Source organism: Thunnus thynnus, chromosome 10, assembly GCF_963924715.1.
Source record: "Thunnus thynnus chromosome 10, fThuThy2.1, whole genome shotgun sequence".
In the NCBI taxonomy this organism is placed as follows: Eukaryota; Metazoa; Chordata; class Actinopteri; order Scombriformes; family Scombridae; genus Thunnus; species Thunnus thynnus.
Window position 1 is genome coordinate 14,874,998 of NC_089526.1, and position 27,984 is coordinate 14,902,981.

General features: G+C 41.6%; 2 protein-coding genes across 5 annotated transcripts; one reads left to right on the forward strand and one right to left on the reverse strand.

Moving 5' to 3' along the window:
* Positions 1-5,019, forward strand: josd2 (Josephin domain containing 2). 2 transcript variants are annotated; one of them, XM_067601322.1, is made up of 5 exons: positions 1-307; positions 551-679; positions 2,256-2,381; positions 2,974-3,168; positions 3,462-5,019. In XM_067601322.1, the coding sequence occupies exons 2-5, from the start codon at positions 558-560 to the stop codon at positions 3,571-3,573; spliced, it is 555 nt and encodes a 184-aa protein (XP_067457423.1). In that variant the 5' UTR covers positions 1-307; positions 551-557; the 3' UTR covers positions 3,574-5,019. The 2 variants fall into 2 exon arrangements, with proteins under 2 accessions (XP_067457423.1, XP_067457425.1); XM_067601324.1 differs by lacking the exon at positions 1-307 and adding an exon at positions 375-480.
* A 65-nt stretch (positions 5,020-5,084) lies between these two features.
* On the reverse strand, positions 5,085-27,681 carry ttyh1 (tweety family member 1). Of its 3 annotated transcripts, none has more exons than XM_067601316.1 (15): positions 26,728-27,680; positions 22,781-22,945; positions 21,051-21,280; positions 18,670-18,781; positions 16,224-16,561; positions 14,250-14,345; positions 14,037-14,109; positions 12,379-12,454; positions 12,155-12,210; positions 10,667-10,759; positions 10,469-10,561; positions 10,220-10,359; positions 8,745-8,912; positions 7,116-7,194; positions 5,085-6,178 (listed from the first exon to the last, which is right to left on the reverse strand). In XM_067601316.1, exons 2-15 carry the CDS (start codon positions 22,913-22,915, stop codon positions 6,095-6,097), a joined length of 1,773 nt encoding a protein of 590 aa, XP_067457417.1. In that variant the 5' UTR covers positions 22,916-22,945; positions 26,728-27,680; the 3' UTR covers positions 5,085-6,094. The 3 variants fall into 3 exon arrangements, with proteins under 3 accessions (XP_067457417.1, XP_067457420.1, XP_067457418.1); XM_067601319.1 differs by having other exon boundaries at positions 8,852-8,912; positions 26,728-27,677; XM_067601317.1 differs by lacking the exon at positions 7,116-7,194 and having other exon boundaries at positions 8,852-8,912; positions 26,728-27,681.
* Between the last annotated feature and the right edge of the window lie 303 nt (positions 27,682-27,984).

The following is a 27,984-nucleotide window of genomic DNA, read 5'->3' on the forward strand; positions in this document are numbered from 1 at the left end:
CAACACAACGTCCACCCAGCTGCTGAGCGTCTGTGTGCGGAAACAAGGACAGAAGTTGCCTGTAACGGTTGTTTAATTGTATTTTTATATGAAGTAATTAGTGCAGTAAAATCAGAGCGGATTTAAGCGACATATTCTCCGGTGCTGCTGTGAATACTATCAATGGGCGTGACAGCCGCACAACCACGACAACAACAACAACAACAGCAGCAGCAGCACAACAACAAAAACTCCGCTTCCGGTTTCTGGATGTAGCTGTCAGACTCCAGCATCGTTTTATTTAAACGGGGAATCGCTTTATCAGCAGGTCAGTCACTTCATTTAGCTATTGTCGGTTACTAACAGTTCACTTTGCCGTCGTTATGGAAACTGTTGACAATCAAATGTAGAGAATAATCAGTAGGCTTTAGCCGTTTAGCCTCTGCCACGGTTAGCCCGTCTGTGTGAATGGAGAGCTGTTAGCTAAGCCAGCGGTGAGAGGTAGATAGCTCCTCTGTTAACGTTTACTTCTCCTACTTCTTCTTCTTCTTGTGTGCTTGTTTGTCTTCAGCTTTATTATGAGCGAAGGAGAAGTGTTTCATGAGAAGCAACGATTGGAGCTGTGCGCGATTCATGCACTCAACAACGTGCTCCAGGAGCGGGTGTTCACCAAGGAGACAGCCGACGACATCTGCAAACGGTAGGATAACAACTCCACAGTGTGTCGGTGTTTGTTTGTTTGTGTGCTCGACTACACATAAAACACACAAAAACATCTATTGGCATCAAACCAACAAACACGTTGAAATTGTGAGTAACAAAAACGTATGTAAACAACAGGGGCGGTGCTAAGAAATCCTTCCCCAGAGAGAAGATGCCCCCCCGCCCCGTTTGTTATCTCCTACATTACTGAGTTTATTTCATTATATGTAGTTAACTTTTTTAACTTTATTGGAAAAATTCTTTATTTACAAACAGAAGTTTTTAGGTTCCCAACAAGCGGGTAGTTCGGGGTCTGTAAAGTGAAGTCAACGTGGAAGTGCCTTAAACCTGCTTTCTCTCTAATGGCCAGCAGGGGGCGACTCCACTGGCTCCAAAAATAAGTCAGATTGTATGGAAGTCGATGAGAAACTGACCCTACTTCTAACTGGGTCTATTAATTCAGTTAACACTTTCCTAATGAGTTTTAGTTTCAAGTCTTCGTCAATACAGCATGATGTTCATTTTGTAAATTATGGTCCCATTTAATTTAATTTGAATTTGACGAAAAAGCAGGGTATGCTTTTGGGCACGGCTACGTTGTGATTGACAAGTCCCTACCATAGTGACGACATTGGTTAGGAAACGTTAAAATGGTGTAACCCCAGATTCACAGAGTATAGGTGTCGTTATTTCAGTGTGTTTTCAGTTCATGAAAGTTAATTGTAACATTTTGGTCATCTAAAAAAAGTTGTTTGGTTGTACTAAAAGACCCTTTAAGGGGTGGGATGTTCAGTTTTTCCAGTAAGTACATTTTTGTTTTAATGGTTTTAAGCCTGTTTTTCGCCAGCAAAAATATGTACATATGGTTTTTCCACAAACTTGTCACCAGTACTTGAACAGATTATAAGTTGGCCACACCCAAACTGTATAACCCCAGTATTCCCGGTTTGATCCTGGCCACGGCCTGTTGTTGCATCTTGTTTACCTCCATTGTCCCCATATTTACTGTAAACTATCTAAATAAAGGCAAATGCTTAAGATATCTTTAAAGAAAACACTTTAATTGATGTCATCAGTTGACTGTTTTTGAAGTTTATCAACTGACAATCACTGACTACAGGGTTTCCCGTGGTGGGCCACCTCTGTAAACATCATAGAAAATGAGTACACTACAAATATAGCATCAGCCTTTGGGGAAAAAGGGCAGGGGAGGTATTTCACTTCGAAAAAAACCATTGTAAGCCATTGTGGGCTACCTAAATTGACCATGAGACAAGATGAGTCACGATCTATGTGGCTTACCACCTCAGCTAAAGAATTTCCTGTGGAAAACCTTGTGACTTTAAGGGCTAAAAACATTTGCCCAAGTTGTGACAAACAAATAGTTTTATGTGGTGTAGGGCATTTCTTAACAAAAAATGCAGCCATATCCCAGCAAAACCACTGTGGATGTTGGGGCCAATGGTTAGGGCTGGGCAGAGGACTTACCACTGATGGGCAGATGTGAAAATGAGCTGTATGGTGATATGAGAGGGATTTTCCCTTTTTAAAATGTGATATTTCTCTCTCCGTAGGCTGGCTCCACAGTGTGTGGTGAACCCCCATAGGTCAGTTTTAGGCACGGGAAACTATGATGTCAACGTCATCATGGCAGCACTACAGAGCAGGGAACTGGCCGCGGTGTGGTGGGACAAACGCAGGTGGGTGAGAACAAACCGAGCCCTGTGTGATGAGAAACTTTTAGTTTCAACAAATAGTATGCCTTACTGTGCAAAGTTCTTTTAACAAAAATTTGCATCGTTTTGCACTCTGGTCAAAATTTTCACTTGGTGTATCTCTCCTTACTTCACAGCAAACTGTCCAAACATTAAATACACAAGTTTGAGATATTTCAACACAGCTACAGTCAAGTTTGATGAGTAAAACACATAATATTGCTTTGCATCAGACTATCTTGAGAAAGGAAAAGCATCCTTTGAGATTCACAGACGCAGAGATACTAGTTTCTGCACTAACAGTCATGTTACATTGTAAGTAGGAGGATCGACTCTCACTTTTTCCTCACACGTCTGACTATTGCCAACAGTTGCTCTCTCCAGCTACATGTGAAACTGGGGGATTTTAAAAGCTATTTTGGGAGACTTAGGAAGTCAGTAAGTGGAGTAAAAGGCGAGTCAGGTTGACGTCAAGTGTGTCAAAGAGTTTCCTGGAATGCACTGAATGTAACAGAGGGATAGTTAAGAATATATCAAGTTATGTTTAACACTTGGTTTCTCCCTCTTTTTATTACAGGACAATACAGAGCCTTTGCATGTCCAAGGTGCAAGGTTTCATTCTGAACGTCCCTTCGCGCGTATCGCTCGGGATCGTGTCCCTCCCGCTCCGAAGGCGGCACTGGCTCGCAGTTCGGCAAGTTAACGGACAGTACTACAACCTGGACTCCAAACTGAAGAGTCCTGTCTGCATCGGGGGAGAAGCAGAACTACGGTAAGAATGTAGCTGCATGTAGAAAGGCGCGTCTACATCTTTAAAATGTTTCCAATCCATGTGCGTGTCAGGGTTTGCTCTGGATTAGATCTCAACTTGGCTTCAGTTTGCTGCGTGGTTCCTGCTTGAACTCTTGTCTCAGCGAGTGAGTCATCACATATGAGCAGTCACATGAGGCTTACCTCACTGTTTGTGCTAGAACACTGCCTTCTAGTAATCTGGTCTCTGTCTGTGTCTACATTCTTCTAACCATTGCTTCTCTGTCATCCTTTCCTCCTCACCGTCTCTCTCAGTGCATTTCTCAGTGAACAGCTTTCTCAGGACGTGGCAGAGATGCTCCTGGTGGTCCGGCGGGAGGTGGAGGAGGACGGTTCATGGCTGAACTCTGACATCCCCAAGAAGTGATGACTTGGGACGAGGACATACCTTTACCTAGCATGGAAAAAGAAAAACTCCTCTGGGAAAAAGACATTTTTAAAAACAAACACCTCATTACAGACAACTCTTCAGGGAATGCATTAAAATACATTTGATATCTACACACAGAGGAAATTCCAAAGAGAAGCAGAGACGGGCATGTGGTCCTGAAATGAAGAACTGATGATTGTAACGCCTGAAAAGCTACGGCTAAGATATGACCCGTGTATCTGCGTTGTCCACCCTGCTCTTGGTACCTTTTTGTTTTAACACTGGGAAGGTGCACTTAAACTAACAAAGTTGCAAAGTTTGAGGCAAATATGGGCTAGTTTGATGATACTTGAGTTGTGACACATGACTGAACTTTCACTGTTTTGTGGTAGAAATGTTGCAGACAGTGGTTGTGCATAAAAAAAAAACAAAAACAAACAAAAAACATCTGCAACAATGATAACTGGACTTCTTTGATTACTAAAACATCACCAAGAAGAAAACAGTTGAATTGAATTTGCTCTGTTACATACGGTATCTTTGGACTTTTCTGATGTAGTCGTCAGAATTAGATCAATACGCGGTAAACTGTACGTACAAGCTGCTCGTGTCAAAATGCATCGAGCAGCACCTCAGTGAACCACCTCTTTCCTCGTCTTTGTTGTTAACCTTCTATGCACTGCAGAGTTAGATTTGTTAGCACTGTTTGTCTGTGTGTGTGTGTGTGCGTGTGTGTGTGTGTCATGTAGGTACAGGTACTGTGAGGGCATCACCTGGTGAGGCATTGAAGGACTGTACCGGTGTCTTTGCATGTTTTAGGCCATTTAGTATAACATTTTTTATAGTGTGCCACTTTTTTTTTAGATTTTTGAATGTGTTTTCTGATCCACCAGACAACCTTTGGCTTTCACTCATTTAGCTACAGTAAAAACAAATGAATATGCAGAGATTTTAATGTGGATGAACATCTTGTCGCCTTTTATTTTTGTCAAAGTTACATTATTGATGTGTGATAATGCAGTTGGATCCACGCAGTAATGAAGCATTGACAAAAATGAAAGCAGACGTGACGCTCACAGTGATAGATTACCTATCTCAACCAGGTGTCCAGTCTCTGCAGGTTTATTCTCACACTGTTGTGTCCTGAACGGAAACCAGTGGTTGCGTGGAAGTTTGGAAGATGGCTTTTGAAAATCTAAATGGTGAACGTGAATTATGATGTACATGAGCCGCTTAAGAGTTAAACATGCAAAAACACTGGCTCTGTGACTGTATGTAACCTTCATGTTTGTATTTTGTCTCTCCTATTGATCTATGCATATCCAAAAGAATAGGAGCACTATCTCTGGTACACACTAGTGACTAACAAACACATAAACCTAAGCTCAGAGGTTCATAATATTGAAGTTGTATTTATATTAAACTTTGACTTCTTGTTTTAAATACGTATCTTTTGTCAAGCATGCTGTGTGTGTGTGTGTGTAGACATCATGAAGACCAGCTGAGCGTCAGGTTATTGAAGTTATTTTTATTTATATTAGACTCTTGAGTGTAAAAGGATGCCATTCAAAAGGAGCATTGATAATACCATACAAACTCAATTCAAGGGTTAACAAGGTCAGTTGGCAAGGATGGGGGATTCAATGAAATCTCCAACATACCATACCATATATACACAAAACATCTTGGAGAGATCTCAGAAACCCAATGCTATACATAGTTATTATTGCTAGTTACGGTAGAGCTACTGCAGCACCAGTAGCAAGAATCATATTGCTATGTACCTGCTGTCATTGCATGGGATTTGTAGTTCTCCACTCTCAAGACTTGAGTGGCAGTTGTAGTTTTCTCCATTCGATCATTAAAACAGGGTCTTGGTAGTCCTCAAGTATTTTTTTTTTTTAAGAGCAAAGGTTCATGATTATTCAGATATTATAGACAGTGAGATATACAGAATACCATAAGGTAATACAAGGAAAATACAGAATTGCCACCTATAAAAAGTAATAATAAAAAAAATTATACCAAGTGAAGGAACTGCATAACCATTCACAGAAAAAAAAGTGTCTTGTTGCTACGTGCCAGTGCTTTTCTACAACAATATTTATATAAAAACCTGAAAATAAATTGGTGGTACTGATACATTTAAGAATATAAAACTACAACGTAGTAACGTCAATACCATTCTTACTTGCCTCACCACTGTTCACAGTTTACACAGAGTTTGGACAGACAAGGGGAAAGAATTTAGACCAAGTGGACTTGGTTCGTACCTTTGCAGCATTATCGCTGTCGGTTATATCAACAGTCCATTTAGACTTGTTTCTTTTATGTGCTTTTAATAATAGTAATAATACTCAGTGGTACTGACGTTACGCACTTTGAATTCACACCTAGCATTCATTTTATTTTAGATTAGTTCTTTTTCATTTCAGTAAAGTGTCCATTCATATGAAAACTAAACATATTTTTTTTTCTATACATTTCCTAACAAAACAAAACCAAAAAAAAAAAAAAATCAACGTGAATATAGGTTCCTTGAATGGGCAGGGTTGGGGTGTGATTGACTTCCCCCGTAACCAGTCAGCATGCTGGGAGAGTACTGTACGTCCAGAATAACGACCGGATGCAACGGAGGACAAGTTGAGATGGTTCCAAAGGTGTATCGAGAGAAAATAATACAAAAAAGGGAGAGAAAAATATATGTTATTCACCCATGTGAAGATCAACTCATCAAGAGTAGAGGACAGTTCATGTTCTACCCACTATCTGACCAACAGGCATTAATAAATTTATGCAGATTTTACGGTTTTTCAAATAAGAGAAAAATAAGTAAATTACTGAATTTTTAGGAGATTTTTAGAACAACTAAAGTAACAAGAAAATATGTTCATTTTTTTGCCCCCCCCCAAAAAAAAACTCAACTCAAGGTCCCCTTTCTAGCTTAATCCAGGCTTTCAACTGCATCTCAGGGTCTTCCTCAGCCGATGGAGTTTGCTCAGTTGTCATGGAGATGACACAGTTGTCATCACAAGACTTAAGTATGAAACTTTGGTTAATGATTACATGTGGTCCAACTGTATACGGAGGGAAGACTAACTTCAAACTTGATTCACCGAGGAAGACCATGAGATGTGATTAAAAGCTCAGAAAAAAGTGAGTAAGGGAACCTTGAGTTAGGATTTCCTTCATTTTTTCTGTCAAGAATAGGCTTTCAAAGCTGAATTTTTATAATTGTTTTATTTCTAAAAGTTGTTTTGGTCGAGAGGATCTTTTAAAATGGCCAGATAGTGACGATAAAACAGGACAATCTCTCATGTTTACGTCAGTAACATGTTAATACTCTTTCATGTTTCACACACATTATGAACAGGCATAATAAAAAAGAACAAAAGGCCAGCCCACAGGGTCCTGCGAGGTTGAAGCCCCTCCACCACCACGTTAGTCCCGTTTGCTACTGATTAAAGTGAGCGTGTGCACTGACAGCAATGATAAAATGGCACAGATTGTGATGGCATCACAAGAACAGAGGAACTCACAGAGGGGGGTGGGGACTGCCTGTCAGTCAAGGGTAGGCTCTCATAGCCAGGGTTGCCATTGGAGGAAACGTTTGGAGTCCTGTATAGAGATAGAAAGAGACAAGGACAGGAGAGGAATGGAGGATGAAGAAGAGAGGGAAACAGGGGTGAGACACATTGAGAAAGACAAGAGGGGAACGAGAGGGCCGCAAGGGTGACGGGAGCCAAGGACAGGTAAAAGGAAAGAAGGAGAAAGAGCGGTTAGAAATATAGTGTGGAAAAATACAGTGCGCAGAATAACTAGTTGGTATTAGTACCACCGGGGCACAAGCAAGGCACTCTGAGCACCAGCAGCAGGCGCACAGTCCACTCCTGACTGATGATGCACTGCAGGATTTATAGAGTAATCTGCAACTACATGCATTCAGGACTGTGTATGACTCACCAGCCTCATTTCAGCTGTAATGTGGTTTTTCTAATGAATCTATTTATCTGCATGATAAACCCCAGAAAGCTTTTAAAGCAATCCTGAGCAGTTTCCATTTAAGAGGAGTAGACTGTTTTTGTTTTGACTGCTAGCTGAGTTCCTGCACCTTGCCATTTAAGTCAGGCTTGCGTGTGTTAATATTAGATATGGGAGCAGTCAAGATAATAAGCTGGCAGGAGAATAGGAAGTTAAATAGTCCACGATTAGGTGGGTTTCTCAGAGCACTAACTAAGCTTGGAAACTTCAGTGAGGGAGAAAAGGGGGAAAAAAAGCATAATAAGATGAGAAAATTGAGAGCGAGAAAGAGGGAGAGTCAAAAATAAGGAAGCAGGAGGAATGATGAAGAGCGAAGAGCAAGGACAGATCCAGAGAGATAATCTGAGACACCACAGCGAGGAGACAGATGAGAGTGATGCAGGAGGGTGTGTGTGTGTAAGGGGGGGGGGGGTTACCTACAGTCAACCTGAGCCTCACAGCGGCAGAGTTTTTACGAGCGCGGCCTCGTCAATGACACCCTTCCCCCCAACACAGCAGTAGTCTACTACTGTTTAGGAGACAGGACGCCATTTGAGACAAGATCTGTGAAATGATCGAGCGGCCTACGTCGTCTGTCCGGAAACACTCGACAGACGAATAGACAGACACACAGACAGACAGACAGACCTCTGGAGTTGTGTCTGTTTCTCTGCCTACACTGTAGTCCATATTGACCTGTCTGTGTGTCTGTCTGCAATGCATGTGCTTAACCTGACAGCTCTCTAATCCTACATATGGACAAAAGTGTGTGAGCCTAGCTGACTATTCTGCACTCTAACTACCTAATCTGTCTACTCTCGTGTCAAGATGTATTTGTTGTTATGTTGTCAATACTATTATGTGTGTGTCATGAGGGGAAAATATCTGATGTCATAGCTGAATGTCTTCACCAAAAAGATTATGTATCTGCACAAAAACACATTAATAGTCTCTATGAATTGTTAATGTAAACACTGTGTTGGCACACTACATCCTGGACTCTTTAAAATCTCTGATCTGGGTGGGGCATGAGTACAAAAGTTGCCCGTAGGTACAAGCTTGAAGCTAAAACTGTATCTAAGGGCAACCTCCTCTGGGACGTTCTGTCTGTCTGTCTGTCTGTGTGTCTGTGTGTCTGTGTTACTCACGGGAGGGGCGGCGCGCTAGAAAAGGGGGGTGTCCACCCGGCCCCCGGGTAATTATAGAAGGGGGCCATGGCCCCTCGCTGAGACCCCGAGGCCGTCTGTCTACGTGCCTGATGGGAGGTGAAGGGGTCCTCACTCTCGCTGTCCGAGTCTTCGTATTCTTCTGATTCACTGTCACCGTCCATGAAAGAGAGAGAGAGAGGGAAGTGTGTGAGAGCAGAGGAATGACGAGTGTCTTCATACTTTATTCTCTTCATAGCTGTATTATCGTAGTTACATATTCTGTTTACGTTGAACTTTTGACATGCGTTATGTTCCATGTAGTGTGTTTCAGTGTACCTGCCCTTTGTTCCTCCTTTCAGGGAGCTGAGACCAATCAGTGGCAGCTGATCAACCTACAAGAGCCCCTCCTTTCTTTGTTTTTTACTTGATAAATTTAATTTTTCAAACCTAATTTTAGTTTTCTTGTTCATGTTACTTTCCCTGAACCAGGCCTGTAACACATGACACATGATAATATTTCCAGAAAAAAAGGATGAGATGCATAATTCAGATTTTAAAAGTTATGTATCAAACCACAGTTGTCCACCACAGAAACCACCAAGCTACTAAGATACAGGACTACTAAACAAGCAGCACTCCTAAATTATAGATATGAAATTTAGCTTTTGATACAATAATGTAACTTTAACATACATGCCAATAAAGTTTTAACGAATAAAGAATTACAAAACAAATACCAAACCTGGCTTTTTGCTGTGGACACGTGACAAAGGCTTGAATGTGGATTTCAGCATACCTGAAAATAACTACTTTTCTTCATATATATATATATATATATATATATATATATATATATATATATACACAGACCCAAAAATCCTGAATACCAAACTGTACCTGCTCTCAAAGGTTATCTGAAAACATCCTGCTACAAGCCATTTATGTGGAATGTTGAAACATTATTATGTTGTTAAACTTTTGTTTATGCCAGTGATCTTCTGAAATTTCCCAAGAACCTATTATTTAGCAAACTTTACTTTTTCCATTTTGCATGCCAAGTGGTATTCATAAACACATGTTATAACCACAATCTGCATGTGGATGATCAGGACATTATTTTTTAATGAATACAAGAAACAAGGAGTGTACGTCCTCCTGACACTGTGGGAGAAGTAAGATTTATTGCTGCTCGAGGACTTCAACTTGAGTTCAATCATCATTGTTTGCCAAAGTCCTTTTCTTGAACTACTTTTGGCAGTGTTTCTGGCAGGAAATTTACAGAGAATAAATGAGTGCAGGAAAAAAGCAATACCTTGATTCTCCTTATTTTTATTACAAAACAATTTTTTAAAATGATTGCAGCAAAAATTACATAAGTACACTGCACACACGCTTCTACACACGTGTTTCTTTTGTGTAGATCTCTGACATACACTGCAGATGCACACATGCACATTTAACACTCCTGCTCTCACCTGGGGAAGCTCCTCCAGGCACCTGGCAGAGAGCAGAGAATGGCAGTGAAGGCCAGAGCAGAAAGGAAAGAGTAGAGGGAGAGGTAGAGCAATCCCTCCATCCCATCATAGCACAGGCCTTTCAGCGAGTCAATATAGTCCTAAAAGTAAAGGGCGGAAAACCAGAGAAGGAGGAATAAACGTAAACAAAGAAGCCTGTTGATTAGTTGTTATTGGTTGTTATATGCAATGCTTAATGCCTTGGGTTACCTTATTCAGACCTCTGCAGTTCAGTAGTGCCACCAATTGATGAAAGTTGCCCTCTGTGGAGTTGAGTATCTGCTGAACATCCCTGAGTGATTTCTGCAGTTACAAAAAAATGGGAGAGCATGTGAGAAAAATCACCGCAAAGTTGGTCAACACGTGGCAGAAATGTTATTTCTTTACTGTCGTACAATATAACATTACCTCAGCTTTGGGGAACTGTGGGAGAGCATTTCTTTCCAGGCTGGAGAGGTGTGTGTGGATGTTGGACAGTGCCCTCTGCGACTGGGTCAGCAGCTGAAGCCCACAAGTCAGTTGAATTATGAGCTTTTATTTTACTTTCTTGTTCAAATACACCATTAATATGCTGAGAGTGTAGCTATTTATCAGGGGAGAAAATCATTTGAGGACAGGACGCCCAAGCAACAGCTGTGCATCCTGTCCTCAAATAATTTGTCCTTATCCACCCTTGAGTGAGTTTGACATGCAGCCTGCTCACTTACTTTAAAGGGGACCTATTATGCTTCTCCTTTATTTTCAGTTATATATATATATAATGTTACAATGTTAGATGTTCATATTAAACGTGGCCAAAGTTTCAAATAATGAGGTAAACATATGTAGAAGTGATCCCTGTGAGCAGAAAGCACCTGCTTCGGGTTGCTCTGAACGCTCGGTTTCCAACGTTTTTTTTCTGCTTCCAGCCTGAGCCAACATCAACGTGTGATGGATTTCTTTATATGGTCCTCTGCTCCAGCGCTGCAGTGTGTGTGTCAGCTGCTCGTTGGAGTTAACTGCTCCGCTAACATTATGGTATTTCTGTTTGTACTATTCCTCCCTGCATTATTTCTAACTGATCTGCTGACGCTAACAAAGCTCTGATAAAACAGTGGATAAACACGTTTCATTTCCTGTAAATTCTTCACAATGAAAGTCTCATGTTATTTACTCATTTAAAAGCTTTTAATTTGAAGCAGCAAAAGCAGGAAATGTTGGGTTTTCATCAGCAGTAACTTAACTCGACTACAGCTGAAAGCAATCAGCAAACAGTGAAATAAGGCAGATGTCGCAGAGAGAAACTACACTTCAAACTACAGAGATTTCATTAGAAGCTACAAAAGTATAGAGAGATGAACACAAACAGGATAAAGATGTTGAACAATAAAGCGGTAATGAGCCTTACCAAACAGAGACATCCTGCTGTAATCTTTGTTGCTGCGGATGTTCGTGCTGACCATTTGCATATTTCAGATCGGATTTTGGCTTCAAAAAGTACGGATGTACTTGAGAAGTTTATATTTTGAGTAAAGAACAAGAACAAGAAGCAAAATCCGACTACTATAGTTTGTTTATGCTGCCTCCAGAGCCTTCTCCCAGAGCTGCGGGAAGCTTCCTGAAGCTGGCCAATCAGAACAGAGTGGGCTTTTAGGGAGGGGAGCAGAGGGGAGGGGAATCTAAAACAGCCTGTTTTAGAGAAAGGCTGAACTGAGGGTCTGCATAAACGGCCAGTATAAGATAAATAAGGAGTTTTTTGAGCTGTGAATAATGCAAAGCTACTCCAGTGGTGTCCAAAAATAAAAATATAGAGCTGGAAATGAGCACAATAGGTCCCCTTTAAATCACTGTCAGCTAAATGCCTGTAATGTAATATGTTATATAGATAAAACATGTGACTGACAGAGGTCACATTACCTGCTGGAACGGACTGTTCATGCGCCTGCTGCAGGTCAGGTAATAATCCAACACATCTGAATGGCCGACAAAACACCAGTGCACAACAGATCAGTGGACAATAGAAAAGATGTGGGAACATTTAACATTCATTATACTGAGTTTCTGCTGACATGAGCACAGTTGAGGGGTTGGGGGGTATTTTTAGACAGCGTTGCTTGTACAGGAACAGACTTCTACTGTACCTGAGCTGGTGCCAGTGTTGAAGTGGGTGGAGTTGAGGACGAATGTGTTTGGATCTGAGCAGAAGTCACTGAGAGCCTGGCGGTACAGCAAGAGTGACAGGGAGAGCGAGAAGGGATGACAGGATAAAGAGGGTCAAAGAGAAAAAAAAAACAGCAGGAGAAGAGGGACAGATGAGGAAATGATCACAAGGGAAAAGTTAGTAGACACACTGACCAACTGACATACTTACCGCCTCAGATATCTGACTACAGCTGACAGTATACTGGAAGATATTGATCTGCTGCTGCTGCCTGCATCACATGCTGTCCTGGATAAACCTGCGCTATGCCCTGACATCCAAATATCTTTCCATTAGCTCATCACTCACATCTGTTGCCCTCTTTTTCCATATCATCTCTATACAGTAGGGTCCAAAAGTCTGAGACCAAAGTGGTGCTCAGACCACTTTGGTCTCAGACTTTTGGACCCTACTGTACATTACTGCACCTTCTTGCCTATTTTTACATTGATAATGCACCCACAAACATGCTCAGCTTGAAATCACCCCACCAGAAGAGGGAGTGAGAGCCACACAGAGAACCCGGCGGCTGACAAGAAAAGCGGTGACCCCGAGACAGAATAAAGTGGGCAGGCCCACAGCTGGCCCTTTGTTTCCCTGTCAGTGACCAGGGACAGAGCGTCTCTGTGCGGACCCACAGGCCTTGGGACATCTCCCGCCAGCTCCACATGACACTGAGACTGTTAAAAACAGGCAGCAATGCAGAAAAACAGGCACCATTTACCCCCCTTCACACACCCCCAGCTCAGACCCAAACTGTCTCCCCCTTCAGAGAGTATGCCCTCTCCAGCCAAACTTCAAAAGACAAACTGAAAATGGGCATAAAACTTTCTCTGTGCTCTTTGTTGCTGATAAATGTCACCGTTGGCGGGACTGTTGCTTGTCGGACACACTGGTGATGTTGTCATGTGTGGGCGATAAAAGCACAGCTGGACTTTTAGCTGAACATGGTCCAGCAGCGTGTTTGTGAATTTCACTTTCACAGGATTACACTCTCACTTCCACTTCGCTTTTCCTTCTGGTTTGCTCAGTCTGAAGTCCCAAGGGGCCGAGGTACAGTAACAGCTCGAAGGCTTGCACTGTGCTCTCTCTGTCTCTATCACTCACTCTATCTCACTCGCTCTATAAACTGATTTTGAGAGGCACTCTCCCGCTCTTCCTCTCCCCTCCTCACTCTCATTGAAAGCACTTCTCTTCATCTTCTATCTTTACTTCTCGAAGCCAAACGCCCACACACTCGCAAACACACTTACATGAAACACGCGCACTTTAATGCACAAACACACTTTGTTCACAAACGTGCACACGCGCATTGAATCTTTAATCTCTGCCCCATTTTCCAGCCTTTTTGGGCCTCTGCCATGACTGCAGCGTTCCCTAGGAGGCAGGTCTTTTCACAGTTTAGCACAATGGGCACAGAAATCACAAACACGCACACACACACACACATACCGCTTTGGCCTGCCATCAGGGGTCGGCCTCCTAAAGCTCTCTTTCCTCCGCAATAGCCAGCCAATCCCTCCCATGATAGTCCCATTCACTTCCTATTCCTCCTCCCTCCAGTTCTGTCACCATAGCAGTTTCACTCGGCCTACTCACCACTACAGTGGCAGTCTCCAAGCCCAGGGAGCCCCAGCTGAGGAAGAGCGCCAGCCACGCCAGCACGGTCATCCTGTGGGGGAACAGCGCAAACGCTTCAGCCAAGATGACACACTGACCATCAAGCCAGCATTGTGTTGTGTTGGTTTGTTTTTAAAGATACATGAGTGTGTGTGTGTGTGTGTGTGTGTGTGTTTGTGTGTGTACACTCACAGGATAAGCAGCCAGCGTGCTTGCTTGGCCAGTCCCAGTAAGATGAACAGACATACTATGAGGTCCAGCAGCAGCAGCAACACATATGACAGCCACCTGTAAAAAAAACAAACACCACATACAGCAATTGTCACTAAATTAAACACTGTATTAATGTTGAGCCTTAAAGTTCATTCTTGGTCTCATAGTCAGGCTTCAGAGGATGGATTTTACTCATTTGTGACTTAACTTTTTTATTTGTTAAACTATTAAAAATGTGTACAAGAAAGCTTTTTTGATACAACTCTACTGTGGTTACACACATGCAAAAAAGAAGCTACTGGTTACAAAACATGTGACTATAACCGCTATGTTGAGCTGTTCTTCCGCTGAGAAGAGCCACAGAAACAACTGGCTACAAAGGGATTTTTGATGATAACTGTTGGAAAGACGTTATGTCTCTCACTTTAGCACCTTTTACGTATGTAAGAAAAAAATGTTTTAATTATTATTTTCTATTAGATTTTTCATCCCAGCCATTCTGAGTTTGTTGTGTGAAATGAACCTTTCACCAGATTCAGATTTTTCCACCTCATTTGTCATCAAAACTTGCTATTTTTTTCCAGTATTTCCAGAATTAAAATTTCCGGAAGTGTAATAAGATTGATAAGATTCTGATGACACTGCGCTGATCTAGGATTAAATAAAAAAAAGGAGACATTACTCAAAGTTTATCACTGGTCTTTTTGTTACTCCCTTTTGCAATATTTTCTATATAAAGATAAGAGTGACAACACATTCCTTTGTATCATGTTACAGAAGCAATGCACTTAGGATGAGGTCAAAGCTTACTTAACTTACTGTTAAAGGGAAGGATGTGTTTTTTTCTGCGTGTGATCTGTTTACGAGAAGCAGTGCTTAAGCTCAGTTCATATTGATATTACTCAATAGATATTATGCACCTTTATTTATAAGTTAAAGTCATTTCACGGAATATAAAAGTATCTCATGAGGAGGAAAGACATCTTGTCATCTTGAAAGAAATTTCATTGAACTACCTCAACAAACTTGTAATAAATAAACATGCAACATTTATGAGAAGCTGGGTTGGATGGTTTTCTCAGGCTCTTACAACACTTTAAGAGCAGGGTGTGGGAATGTTAATAAACAGCCTGAGCATGTTGATATTTGTGCAACTGACCACCAAGGGGGTTTGTTCACATTACTATGGAGAAAGAATCACCATTTCAAATGTCTAGACAGCTAAGATTGTTGTTGTTGTTGTCATTGTCGTCAGATTGTCTGCATGTTACGTCTTTGCTAAATGAACTAGTATGTTGTCAGAGTACAATCAACAGTTGTAAAATGTCATAATGGGTCTTTCCATATACTTGGATAAACTCAATATTCTGCTTGAGTAAATCTATGTGTTAATGCCCTTAATGTTAAATGCCTGAACTGGAAATTCAACAGATCAATATCAGTTATATCAGTTTTGTAAATGGGTAAAACAAGAATCAAGATATTTTACTAAAAAAAGGAATAAGAACAAAGTTATGCCATCTATTTTATGAGAAACTGAAGCATGTTTAAGAGGAATCATTATGTTTCGCACAGTTACCAACAGACTGAAAAACATGTATGAACAAAACTATTAAGGGTCAAATTGGAGGCAGTAAAGCACATAAACAGTGACTTACCCAGGCCAAACTGACTATCACTGGCCATGTTCACTACTGATGGTTTGGCAGGAGATATAATTTTTTGGGGCATTTCTGATTGAATACTTTGAACAAACAGGAGGAAATATTGATGTTTCTCTACTCACACTAATACACTTTCATCAACAAGTAAAAATATCAAATCCTGAATCGAATCTGAGATTAATCAATACTCACAGATCTGAGCAGTATTTAGTATTTCTTATGAATAATCATCCAAAAAAAAAATGTTTATTTGAATTAAACATCTGGCCTCTCTGGACTGCAGCCTCACCTGTAGTCCTCATTCACCATCAGCGTGTTGGCTGCCCAGCCAGGTGAAAAGGGGTTGGGCATGAGGCCACTGGTAGGGACCACTGTAGGAGCCATTGAGGGCGGTACTGGGGTCAATGGTATGATGGACGCCCCACTGACACTGCTGTCATTCCCCAGCCCGACGTCAACGCTGGACCGGGCCAGGGAGATGGAGGAGAGGAGGTTGATCACATTCTCTGATAACCTCCGGCAGTTCCGCAACGACACCAGGAAGGGTTTACTGCCAGTAAAGAGCTCCTCCATTGTGGTCAGCGGGCCAGAGACAGACAGCTGCAGCCCAGCAATCGTGTCTGAAATCTGGAGAGGGAGGAAGGAAGAATGTGAGGGGAGTTAAGTGGCATGTAATCCACATATTAGAGATGTTGATGCTCAAGAATCACGGTCTGCTTTGAGTGGTTGCGTATGGAGAACTGAAGATGTACTTGGGCATTTTGGGTCTGCGTGTCCCTTGTAATCTAAACTAAAACAAGCTCAGCTCCTGAAATCATCAAACTGCTACTGGTTAAACTTTGGAAATAAGAGAGAGATAAAACCCTTATTTATCAAATTTCTTTTGAATTAAAAATAATATAATTTAAGATCTTTTAGATCCCAGATGGCTGCAGTACGGAGACAGAGGTGAGCACAAACCTTCTAGGACTTGTTTAGGAATATTAAGATGAATAACATGTTAGCTGAAGCAATGTGTATTAATTCAGAATAGTGTATAGGTTATATAAAAAGGCTTTTAGCCTGTTATTTAATGTGCCTCTTCTACAACTTTGCAGCAGAGTTTCTTTCTTCCTTTTTAAAAATTTAAATATTTTAAATTGTTGTTAATTTCATGTCATTTGCTACATTTGATATTAAAGATTTCACACAAATAAAATGACCTTTTTAAGAAATATAATTGTTTATATGTTTTTGCAGGTGAGGACTGTTTTTTATTAATGAATAAACAATGGCACAGATGTAGAGTAAATCCTAGTCTCTGATTGGCTGTTCCTACTATATACTAGAGTTACTCCTACACCTTGCTATGAGTACAGCAGGTGTAAGTCAATATATAAATATGTCTTAATCTTCACTCTCAGAAAAGAACTTTTAAGTGAGCGCTTTGGAGCATACTTAAGTATAATTCTTAGAAGTTTGTTAAAGGTGCAGGATTTGTTGGTTGATGTTTGTAAACACACAGCATTCAAAGTTGGCTCCTCCTCTCCGGCTCAACTAGGGAGAGAGAGAGAGAGAGCAGCGGTGGTCGAGTGATAAAACGTCTGATTTTTTTTACATCCGTTACGTTCTAAAGCACAACAAACAAGGTGTGAACGGAGCATCATCCTATCCGCTGTCTCTCTGCTCTGCATGTGCATTGCTCAGCCCCGTTCTCGGTCAAGCAAACACACAGACCTGCAGCTCTTTATACATCCATGACACAGAGACAGAGAGCAGAGCAGAGCAGAGCAGAGCGGAGGAGAGAGACCCTGCGCGATGTTATTGGCTGGGAGCTACATACCAGAGCGCAGGGTCTCTGCAGATAAATGCAGCGCCATACTTCTAGTGGGTCATAAGTGAGGATTGAAAGGGGCTACTTTTGTATGTTTGTTTTTTTAGGAAAATCCTGCATAGTACATCCTCAAATACAGGACCAGTTTATTCTGTTCAATATCTGTGTGACCTATTGTGTGTGTGTGTGTGTGTGTGTGTACTGCCTTGGTGTGTGAACTTTCCTGTGTCATCTTTAATGTACCCAATGAGCCTGATTGTAGTGCCAACCAGATCCCTTGTTGCTTTTGTTTGGCATGTGTTTTCACACTTTACACACCTTATACTACCTTATCCACACATCCACATTTACACTACTCATGTGACTGACTAATACACTTCACATCCAAACTTTATTTCCTTTATTACAATAAATGATCAAAATTTTCTGGCATTTGCGTATCCATTCTTGTTTTTGACATGAGTTATGACACTATTCCTCTCTTTAAACTGTGTCTAATGCTGTCGCTTGATGGTGGTCAGATTAAATAATCTGCTCTATTTCAATTTATTGAGATGGATTTGAATGGATTTGAGTTGAACTGATTCACTCGTGTTTTTCCACCTGCTCATAGGTATTTATATGTATATTGTCATCTACAGATAAATTACTGTAGTTTTTTCCTGACCTGTATCTTCCACCGAGCGCAGCGGAGCAGTCTGACACACAAACCACTGTCTGACCACAGGGAAATCGATAAAACAAGAGTTTGTATCCCATTTTCTTTTTCTCTCAGCAGACCACATGTGAGCATGAATCTCTCTGTCTCTCTTTCTCACACACACACACACACACACAAACACACACACAAACACACACACACACACACACAAGCAGGGTAGATATTCTGCGTGACATTTTACTTGCGGAGAGCAGCACTCACCAGCAGATCGATGGAAGCTAGCGTATAATTGGCTGTGAGAAGAGACGAGGTCAACTGATACATCCCATCATTAGCTTCGCTGTTGCCATAGAAACCGATGCCTATGGCAACACTGCAAAGGGGAGAAAAAAAAAAAGGAAACATGAACACATTGTGGGAGGGTGTATACAGTATGTGTGTGAGAGAGGAATAGAAGAACAGATAGCAGAGGCATAAATGTAATGTTTAATTCAGTGTGTATGTACATTTTAAATGAATGTGACACAAGGAGATGGAGCTGGAGAGGATGTGATATGTGTGCTCTGGATGAGCATACCAACAACGGAGCGCAGGGGGAAAGGATTAAACAGATGATGGGGAAAAAAAGCTGACTCTTAGGACTGAACGGTTAAGCTTCAGCAAGGAAAAGTATTCGAAATGTTAAACATAGTGACATGTTTACACATCTTTCTGTTATTCAAATATTCAGATTAAGGCTCGGGCCAGATGTTCATCAAATCCCCTCAAACCCGGGAGGAATGGTATGACCCAATCTCCCACAAAGTATGTGACCCAGATTAGAAAGCAGGGGGGAAAAAGGAGGAATGTGAGTCTGCGTCCGTGTGTGCTTTGCATTGCAAGCTGCCAAATGTGAACGCTGTCTAATGCAGCTGCATTTCAAATGACATACGCCTGTTTTTGCACTTGTGACCAAAGGCCACCATCTGGAGGAAAAGAGTGTCACGTGAAATATTTTCAAGAGGTAAACTGCAGCATTATTTTTTCATCCGGTCTAAAACAGGGAGAGCCGTTGTATCGAGCTTCACAGAGGAAGACGACTACATTAAATTACATGACGCTCCATAAGGGGGAGACACGAACCACATCAACCTACAGTCTGCACATGATGACATCATTATGACAGCTGAAATCAGATCCCCAGTACATTATGTTCTATGATATAGCTTCATAGTCAGACAGCATTGCACATAAACGTGCTGCGAATGGACTTGAATATAATAACAGGCACTGCTGAAGCATTAAACTGCACTATAATTTCATTACAGCACACAGCTGAGCCTGTAGCTTTAGATTTAAAAAGGTCTGATAGGCAGCTGAGCTTCCCCTCACAGACTTTTGCTGGACTGTCATGGACAGATGACAAACAGCATTTCTGTGTAATGTACAGCGGAGATAATGCACTGACTTGCTGACTGCATGGTCACAAGATCTGAGGGGAAAACCAGTGGGTGAATGAACACTGTACTGTAGGTGGGTGAGCTGAGATCATCCTCACACACAGTACACGTTGACGGTAAACCCCTGAACACTAAAATCTACACACACACACACACACACAGTGCTGTCATACGCCTGTGGTTGATAAACAGCAACATAACATGACTATCAGCTGTCATCCAGCCTTCCTGTCGTCTCCAGTGACATTGGTGATGGTGTGAGACACAAAAAAGCACATGACGATGGAGAGGGGGTGACGGCTTGTGATTCAGAGCCTTGCTGCTGCTCCACCTAAAAGGCAGCGGTGTAAAGTATTTAAGTACATTTACTCAAGCGCTGCAACTATTTTAGTACAATTTTGAGGTACTTTACCTGTTTTTTTTAGATTATGTTACTTTCTACTTCTACTCCACTACATTTCAGTGGTAAATATTGTAGTTTTTACTCCACTACATTTATCTTGACTACTACAGTTACTTGTTACTTTCAGATTAATATTTTACATGAAAAAACAAATGATATGCTTATTAAACACAATGCATCGATAAAGATTGTGGTTCCCAACCTTTTGGCTTGTGACACTTTACAAAAAACAATGTCTACTCGGGGCTCTTCATCATGTTTCAGATGGTTTCTTTTAAATAACTATTTTTGGCTCAAAGAAGTAAAATGATCCAATATTTCAAAAAAAAAAATTAAAGATTAGACAAAAGTCCAAAACAATGAATAAAAATGTGTGTTTTTTCCATCTTTCCTCTTTTATTAATCATCTCACGACCCCCCAGATTTATCTTGTGTCGCTTTAGAGGGGCCCACTGGACTAAAGGACTAAACTCGATAACTGTATACAAAGTAGTTGAAACTAGCTCCACCTGGACCAGCTACAACAGTAAAATGCTGCTAATACATTGATGCATCAGTATTCAATCTAATAATATGATATATAATAATATACATAATCAATCCCATTTTTCTGCATAATGAGTACTTTTTATACTACTTTGTAGCCTACTTCTACGTAAGATTTTGATACTGAACTTGTAATTGAGTATTTTTACTTCACTTGTACTTAAGTAAAAGATTCAAATACTTCTTCCACCACTGCTAAAAGGCAAACTGTTTGTGCCTGTTGTCATTAATGACGTCTGAATCCCCCTTCTCACCAGCACAGAGTGACGGCCGCCACCGCCACCCACGTGACGCAGCAGATGCCCCGCCCCTTCTTCCCACTGTAACCGTGACCCGTGCTGCCGTCTTCATCCTCCTCCTCCTCCTCTGATCCCTCGCTCCGGTCACCACGGTGACAGCAGCAGTAGTGTATGAGGAAGGAGAGAACCACCAAGAGGGAGAGAACGAGAGCAATGGCTGATAAACTGGACAAAACCAGCAGAGTCTGAGGAAGAAAGAGAAGAGGAGGAAGAGAAGTCAGTAAATCTGAAAAATGGCACTTTAATTTCATTTTTACAAGTGCAGAAGAGCAATTTGAGAGGGTAGCTTGTCATAGTGTCCCACCCCCATTAGCAGCAGGAGATAGTGATTAAAAAGGTATGAGAATATAAATTGTGTGTGTCAAAAAGGCCATGAAAAAATCAAGGATCCAGTTACACACTACATGCATTAACACAGATGGATACACAATTAATTTGAGGTGAATCTTGACCTTATATACTTATTTCAAAGGCTTTAACCATGAATCCCTGATCTGTCTACGCAGTAGTATCACACAGTGAACGTTAATGTCACTAAGCCATATCAGACTCTGCATTTGATCAGGCTCCATGTCATAAAGTCAACATTACTGAAATGCATTTTGCTACAACATGTATCTACAGTATTATCCTTCATCCATCTGTCCGTCTGTCACTCCCCATTCCTCCACCTTCTCTCTATCTCACCTCCTGCTCTCTGAAGCCCCTCCCCATCGCTCCACTCAACCCATCCCTCTTTCCCCACGTTCTCCCTCGCTCCCACTCTCCTTCTTTCTATCCACACCACTGAATCTCTATTAATAATCTGTGACCTACTTAAATACATTCACTGCCACTCTCTCTCACTCTGACTCGCTTTTGCCTTCCCTCTCTCTCTCTCTCTCTCTCTCTGCCCGATCTTCTCTTCAGCAAACTCCTCGCATTACTCATTCCCTCTCTCATTCTCTCTCTCGGAGCACTTTCAGTCTCTTTTGTCTTTCTGTTCTGCAGGATAATTTGCGTCCCCCCCCCGCCCCCTCCTCCTCCTCTTTGTACCGCAGAGAAGTCACAAACACGCACTGTGAGACACGGCTAGCTGGAGCGTTTGTATGAAGGCCCGTCGGAGGAGAGGGATGAAACCTTTTGAATTCTGCAGCAGGAAATTGCACAATTCAAAACCGTGCAGGCAACAGCAACTGTTGGATGCATGCTAAAGGACTCACATCATCTCATGCACTACCTGATACCAAATTGCATTTAAAAAAAAAAAAAAAATCGCCAATTTGCACGCACAGAAGCAGGTGCAATGTCACGGCTGTTCGACTGTTCAGAAGAGCATTAAAACATCTAATGCAAGGTGGAAAAAAAAGATTAGATATGAACTTAGGGGTTCTTGGCCGTGTCCCCATCAATAATTAGGGCAATAAAGTGGCATGAAAAAGCGTTTTTAAATGACTGTAAATGCCATCATCATAGCTCTGCAGATTGCTGTTAAATTCAAGGATTTATGGAGCAATTTATAGTGTGATGTGGAGCAAATTGCCCTTCACTCAGTTATTTAATTGTACAAGATTCCTGTGCATGTATAGCTACAAATGGAGCAACAGGACTGTAATTATTACGCAATGTGCCACCTCAGATTGGACAGATACAGTGCAGCATGTGGTTACAGTGTTGTGTAAGTGACTGTGGCAGGTGTCCGTTACCTGCTGGTACTCCCAGCTGTCAGGGACAAAGATGTTGTCCCTCATCTGCATGGTGAGGTCCAGCCGGGGGAGGGCGTGACACATCCTCACCCACAGCGAGGGGCTATAGCTGGGCACCGTTGTCATGGCAGCCATTTTCTACTGCCACTGGTCCCCTCCTCCACCCTGTGTGAGGGAGGGGGGGGGGAAGAGGTGTCAGAGCAGTCGGGATGTGAAGTAAGATCAGAGGAGAGGAAAGAAGGTAAGGAGGGGGTGAAGGTCTTTCCCGAGCTCACTGTCAAACTGAAAGGACAGAGAGGTCAATGCCAGCTCTAAGGCCACGGTGCCCCTCCTCCATCCGGGCACAGAGGAGACAATTTATGACCAGTGATCACCTGAGAAAAGCAAGGGTCAAAATGTCAGCCATACTTACTGGAAACTAGCTTGGGGGAGTGTAAATCAGTGCACACACCGCACCCAGAGAGGAGGCTGTAGTGCGCTGCTGAGTTTTATGATTTCCCTTGTAGTTCAGGTAACGCACAGGTGTTTGCTCCGATCTTATATCAGTTCGTCATGGCAACACTAACTATAAGGTTGACATATAAGACTGGATGAATAAAACCAACTTGCCACATAAATTAATACTTTAACCAGCTTTACCTGTTCAAATCTTTGGATTTGAATATTTTTGAGAAATATATCAGGTTTTTGGTCGCATGCAATGTGTTTAGAGATGAAATAATTAGTCGATCAATAAATTTGTTGAACAACGGAAAATTAATTAACAGCATCTTTGATAATTGATTGATCATTTAAGTCTTTTAATCAGGCAGAAATCTTAAATATTTGCTGGATTCAGCATTTCAAATGTTAAGAGTTAAAGATTTTCTGTGTTATATCATCTTAACTTGAACATCTTTGGGTTTCAGACAGCTGGTCGGACAAAACTAAACATTTGGAGATGTAACCTTGGACACTGGAAACTGCATTTTCTGGCATTTTATAGTGTAAATAATTACTAGTTTAAAAAAAGAGTAGAAATCTGTGAAAATTATCATTAGCTGTGCCATAAACAGAGAGATTACATTACTATATGTAACAAAATGTGGCTGCTTTGCATAGACCTCTTACTTAACCTTAAGAAAAAACAGTATATGCCATAGGAGCAGCACGGATTATATAGGGGGATATACAGGGTCTTTGAAGGGGTCTCTCTGGCAGGATACATACAGGGGGAAGAACAGTGTTTAATGCACCAAGCAGACCACGATACAAGAAAACATGTATTTGACTCCATCATCACCCACTGTTCAGTGTTCAGCATCTCTTACTAAAGCCGGCCAAGGGGGGGGGGAGAAAGTAGGGTAAATACAAAGGGCAAATCCAGTTAGCCCAAACACACACTGGAATCCTCATTACAATGAAAGAGCAGAGGGGGAATAGAGGGCGAGACAGAGCCTGGTAGGCTTCTGATACTGGCTGCCTAGATTAAGAAACCATCAGGGCTTTACTGTTTAAGAAAGGCACGTTTTAAGACAGCTCAAGAGAGAACGAGCACAGAGAGAACCATTCACAACAACAGCAATGATACAAAGCATTATACAGCACAGCTAAATGCTCATATTCTGCATTTAAGTCAAACAGGATCCAATAATGTCAAATAGATTCTGAACTAAAGGCCTGTGTTGGATTTTATTGTTTAATGCAGCTGCTATTTATTCAATACCACAACCAGCACTGTGTTCTACACTGGTGAGGCTTTTTTTATTGTCCCTATTGATCCACACTTACAATCCATGCAGCACACAATTTTGTCAAATACTGTGCATGATAAAAGTTTTGATTTAGCCACATGTCACATTCAATGCCAGACAACTTCCCCATTCAGATTTGGGGGGGCGGTTATGGCCCAGAACAAGTTAACAGGGGCTGCTGTAAGCCCATTACAATAAGCCTGTTCACCTTAATGGTTCCAGCAGCCCAACTGTCACAAATCAAATCATTGCCAACACTCCATTTCCCTTATTAAAATGGTGCTGAACATAATGGTTCACACGCCGAGAGACTCGAATCCAGCCGCCGCCACACATCAGCAGTGTACACAGACTTCGGTGTCAGTCGTCGTATTTATGAATTTCTTAAGGATCATTTATCTTGAGTGAATTATTAGATTAGATGTATTATAGGAGCTGTGAGGCAGGTCTATGAGGTGCATTTATCAGACTTTGGAGAGCGTTAAAGGTTTTCTGAGAGGCTTAATAATCGAGTAACGGAATAATTCCACAATCAAAGCAGAATCAGTCTACCTGTTGTGATTACCACCACCAGAGAAATGGGCCAATATAGAAAAGCATTTCCACTGATGGATGACAGAAGTGTACTAATAATGATTTTCACTGTGAAGCAAATAAGTGGTGACACGTGCACCATGCAGCATATAAAACCCAACAAAATATGCATGACAGCAGGTTATTTGTCTTGCTGTGGTATCACCTCTTGCACAACACTAATTGGAAAATCGACAGGTCAAAGTCTAGGTAAGATTCTTCAGCAAACCCAGAAAGTTACTGGGACAATCTAATGAGGTGCGGATGGAAGTGAGGAGGGGTTCACAGTCCTGGGGCTGCAGTTACTCAGCAGTTGTCAAAGATAGGAAGCCTCAAGTTGACGTGATGTCTCCTGCCAGCTTGTTATCATGCCTGTTACCATTGCATAACTGAAGGCAAATAAATGTGATTTCGAGCTCACTCGGTGGAGGGAAAAGAAAACGGGAGAGACAAGGAGAGGGATGGACTCTCACCCAGCTGTGGCTTCTGAAGAAAAACAAAGCAGCAGAATCATTTTTATGTTCTGTCAGCACAGAGCTCAGACAGCATCCAAGAAGGGAGAACCAGTTGCAGGATATAAGACTCCATGATGTGTGAATGTACAGGGAAAAAAAAGGCCATTTTGAGGCAGCTAATGAGAACAAGGCTGAAGCATCTCTGTCAGCTGAATTTAGGATCATCTTCAGCATAGGAAAATCATTTCCACCTCTGTCTTTTTTTATGACAATACCATTCTCTGAGTCAGAAGATATAAATTATGTAGTTTTTTCGCTGCTGAAACCATGCACTTTCGCAATTCGCCTCATAAAATCTGTTATGGTTCACATTAAAGGCCAAGAAGTCTTCTAACAGGCACTTAACAACAACCTTAATGAGTGTAATTTATTAGAAAACATTACAGCCTCATGACACACTACATCAGTGAGGAGAAATTAATTATAATCTACATGCTCGGTGCGAGTTTACCTTTGTAAAACCATTGTAACAGAGGAATATTCTCAATTAAAATTCATTTTCTGCAGTTTACATTCATCTGCATAATTAATGCTCAGCTCCGACAATGTACCCTCAAAGTGAGTACAGCTGACCGAAGGTAAGTGAGTGCAGCTCATAGTCAGTAAGTCAGCGCAAATCAGTGCTTTGATGTGTGCAAGAGTCCAACATGACAAGTTAATGGTGACAAAATACTTCCACACTACTGACCGAACTGAAAAACCCAAAGAGAACAAAATACTTCATTATCTTTCTGATTAACCAAATAGTTCAGAAGCGTTTAGCGAAAATATGAAACAGATGAAACTACAACTGGGTGGAAAAATCATTAAATGCAAATCAAACCATTAAAGCATCACCGCATCAATTTTCTTATTCTAAAAATGTCCATAGGAGAGGACATCCATTAGACATGATAGTTGAAAAGATAAGCATGAATCCATTTTGGCACTACAGTATAATGGTTTGATGAACATCCATTAAGCATATTTGAAAAGATAGGCATGGATCCAAATTAGCACTACACTGTGATGTAGTGTAATGTGCAATTATAATATTATATTTCACTTGCATCATGAATAATCTTTGCAGCCACATCTACAATTAAGCCATAATCGAGGGCTGACAGGAAAGAGATCAGTCTCTTACCTCTGACGGTTGTGTTGGGAGGTTTCTCTCTCCTTCTGTCTCTTCTCTTCGCCTGGTGTCCGTGAAATATTTACCCACTCAAAGAGGTATACCGCCAGCCATCAACGCTTGATGCTCTTGAAAAAACATCATCCTGAAAAAATGGCTTGGAGACATGCCAAAAATATGTCAAAATGAGGGGAGAAAAAAAATGACGCCAATAATTCTTGCAGTTAGTGAAATATTAAATAGCCAATAATTGTATGGTTGTCTGGTGACAGTGGAGAGGTGCTTGTGTTGATGGATGGGAGAGGAGCTCTCAGTGAGAGCAAGTGAGTTAGAGAGACAGAGAGAGAAAGAGAGAGAGAGAGAGTGAGAGAGAGAGAGAGAGAGGGATTAAGATTGAGGAGACACCCCTAAGGGACTCTTTATCGTTGCATTGTAGCCCTTCGTAGCTTAACGCCCAAGCGACTTCACAACATGGCAGCGACACGATATTGCCCAGAGATAATTAATCTGTTAACGGGGATTAGCAGGGTCCAACCCCTCACTCACTTCATACTGGGCTACCAGAGGCACACTTCTAATGCCGACCCCCACCAACATCCATGCACACTCCCATCAACCTGACCAATCTCTGTCCAGACTACCAGACTGAACTCTGACCAGATTACTGAGAGAAAGCGTCAAAATGCAACTGTGCGCGCTAAATAATGGTGAAAAGAGATTTTAAAAATCCACTCACATGTTGGATGCAAACCAGTGAACTCCCGCCTATGACAGCACAGTTAGGCTGCGTTGTGTCGAGAGCTCATGTGAGGTAGAGATGCATATAAAATTAAGAGTAAAAGAGGCGCACATAGATGAATATGGGGAGGGGGAGATGCAGGGAAAGGCAACATAAAATACTGAGGAGAAAAAAAAAAAAAAAAGTGGGTTCCCAGGGAGTGATGCTGATAGACAGAGGAGGGAGGGAGAGAGATGGAGTGAACAATGAATAGAGAGGGTGGGGGGGTGGGGGGTGGGGGGAGCAGCATGCAATGGATTTGTAGGCAAAACCAGTTTTCACTGGAGGCAACAGAACAGCATCAGTGAGAAGTAGGCAAAGCAGAGCATGCAACAACACGGGAGAAGTGATGAGAGTGTAGTGATGGAGATGCTCTGACTGAGAAAAGGGAATTGGGAGATTAAATTGGTAAAACACAGCAAGAAAGAGTTAAAAAAAAAAAAAAAAAAAGAGTATAGTGTTTGTCTCTCACTCGAGAAAGGGGGGCAGAA

Excerpts from the sequence above, each read along its gene's own strand:
- josd2 (XM_067601322.1), top strand. The coding sequence starts at position 558 with ATGAGCGAAGGAGAAGTGTTTCATGAGAAGCAACGATTGGAGCTGTGC. Across the intron at positions 680-2,255 it reads GCCGACGACATCTGCAAACG|GCTGGCTCCACAGTGTGTGG; the intron begins GTAGGATAACAA and ends CTCTCTCCGTAG. Across the intron at positions 2,382-2,973 it reads GTGTGGTGGGACAAACGCAG|GACAATACAGAGCCTTTGCA; the intron begins GTGGGTGAGAAC and ends TTTTTATTACAG.
- ttyh1 (XM_067601316.1), bottom strand. The coding sequence starts at position 22,915 with ATGGCTGCCATGACAACGGTGCCCAGCTATAGCCCCTCGCTGTGGGTG. Across the intron at positions 18,782-21,050 it reads GCGGCCGTCACTCTGTGCTG|TGTTGCCATAGGCATCGGTT; the intron begins GTGAGAAGGGGG and ends TCCCCTTTGCAG. Across the intron at positions 8,913-10,219 it reads GCCTGGAGGAGCTTCCCCAG|TGAATCAGAAGAATACGAAG; the intron begins GTGAGAGCAGGA and ends GGACGGTGACAG.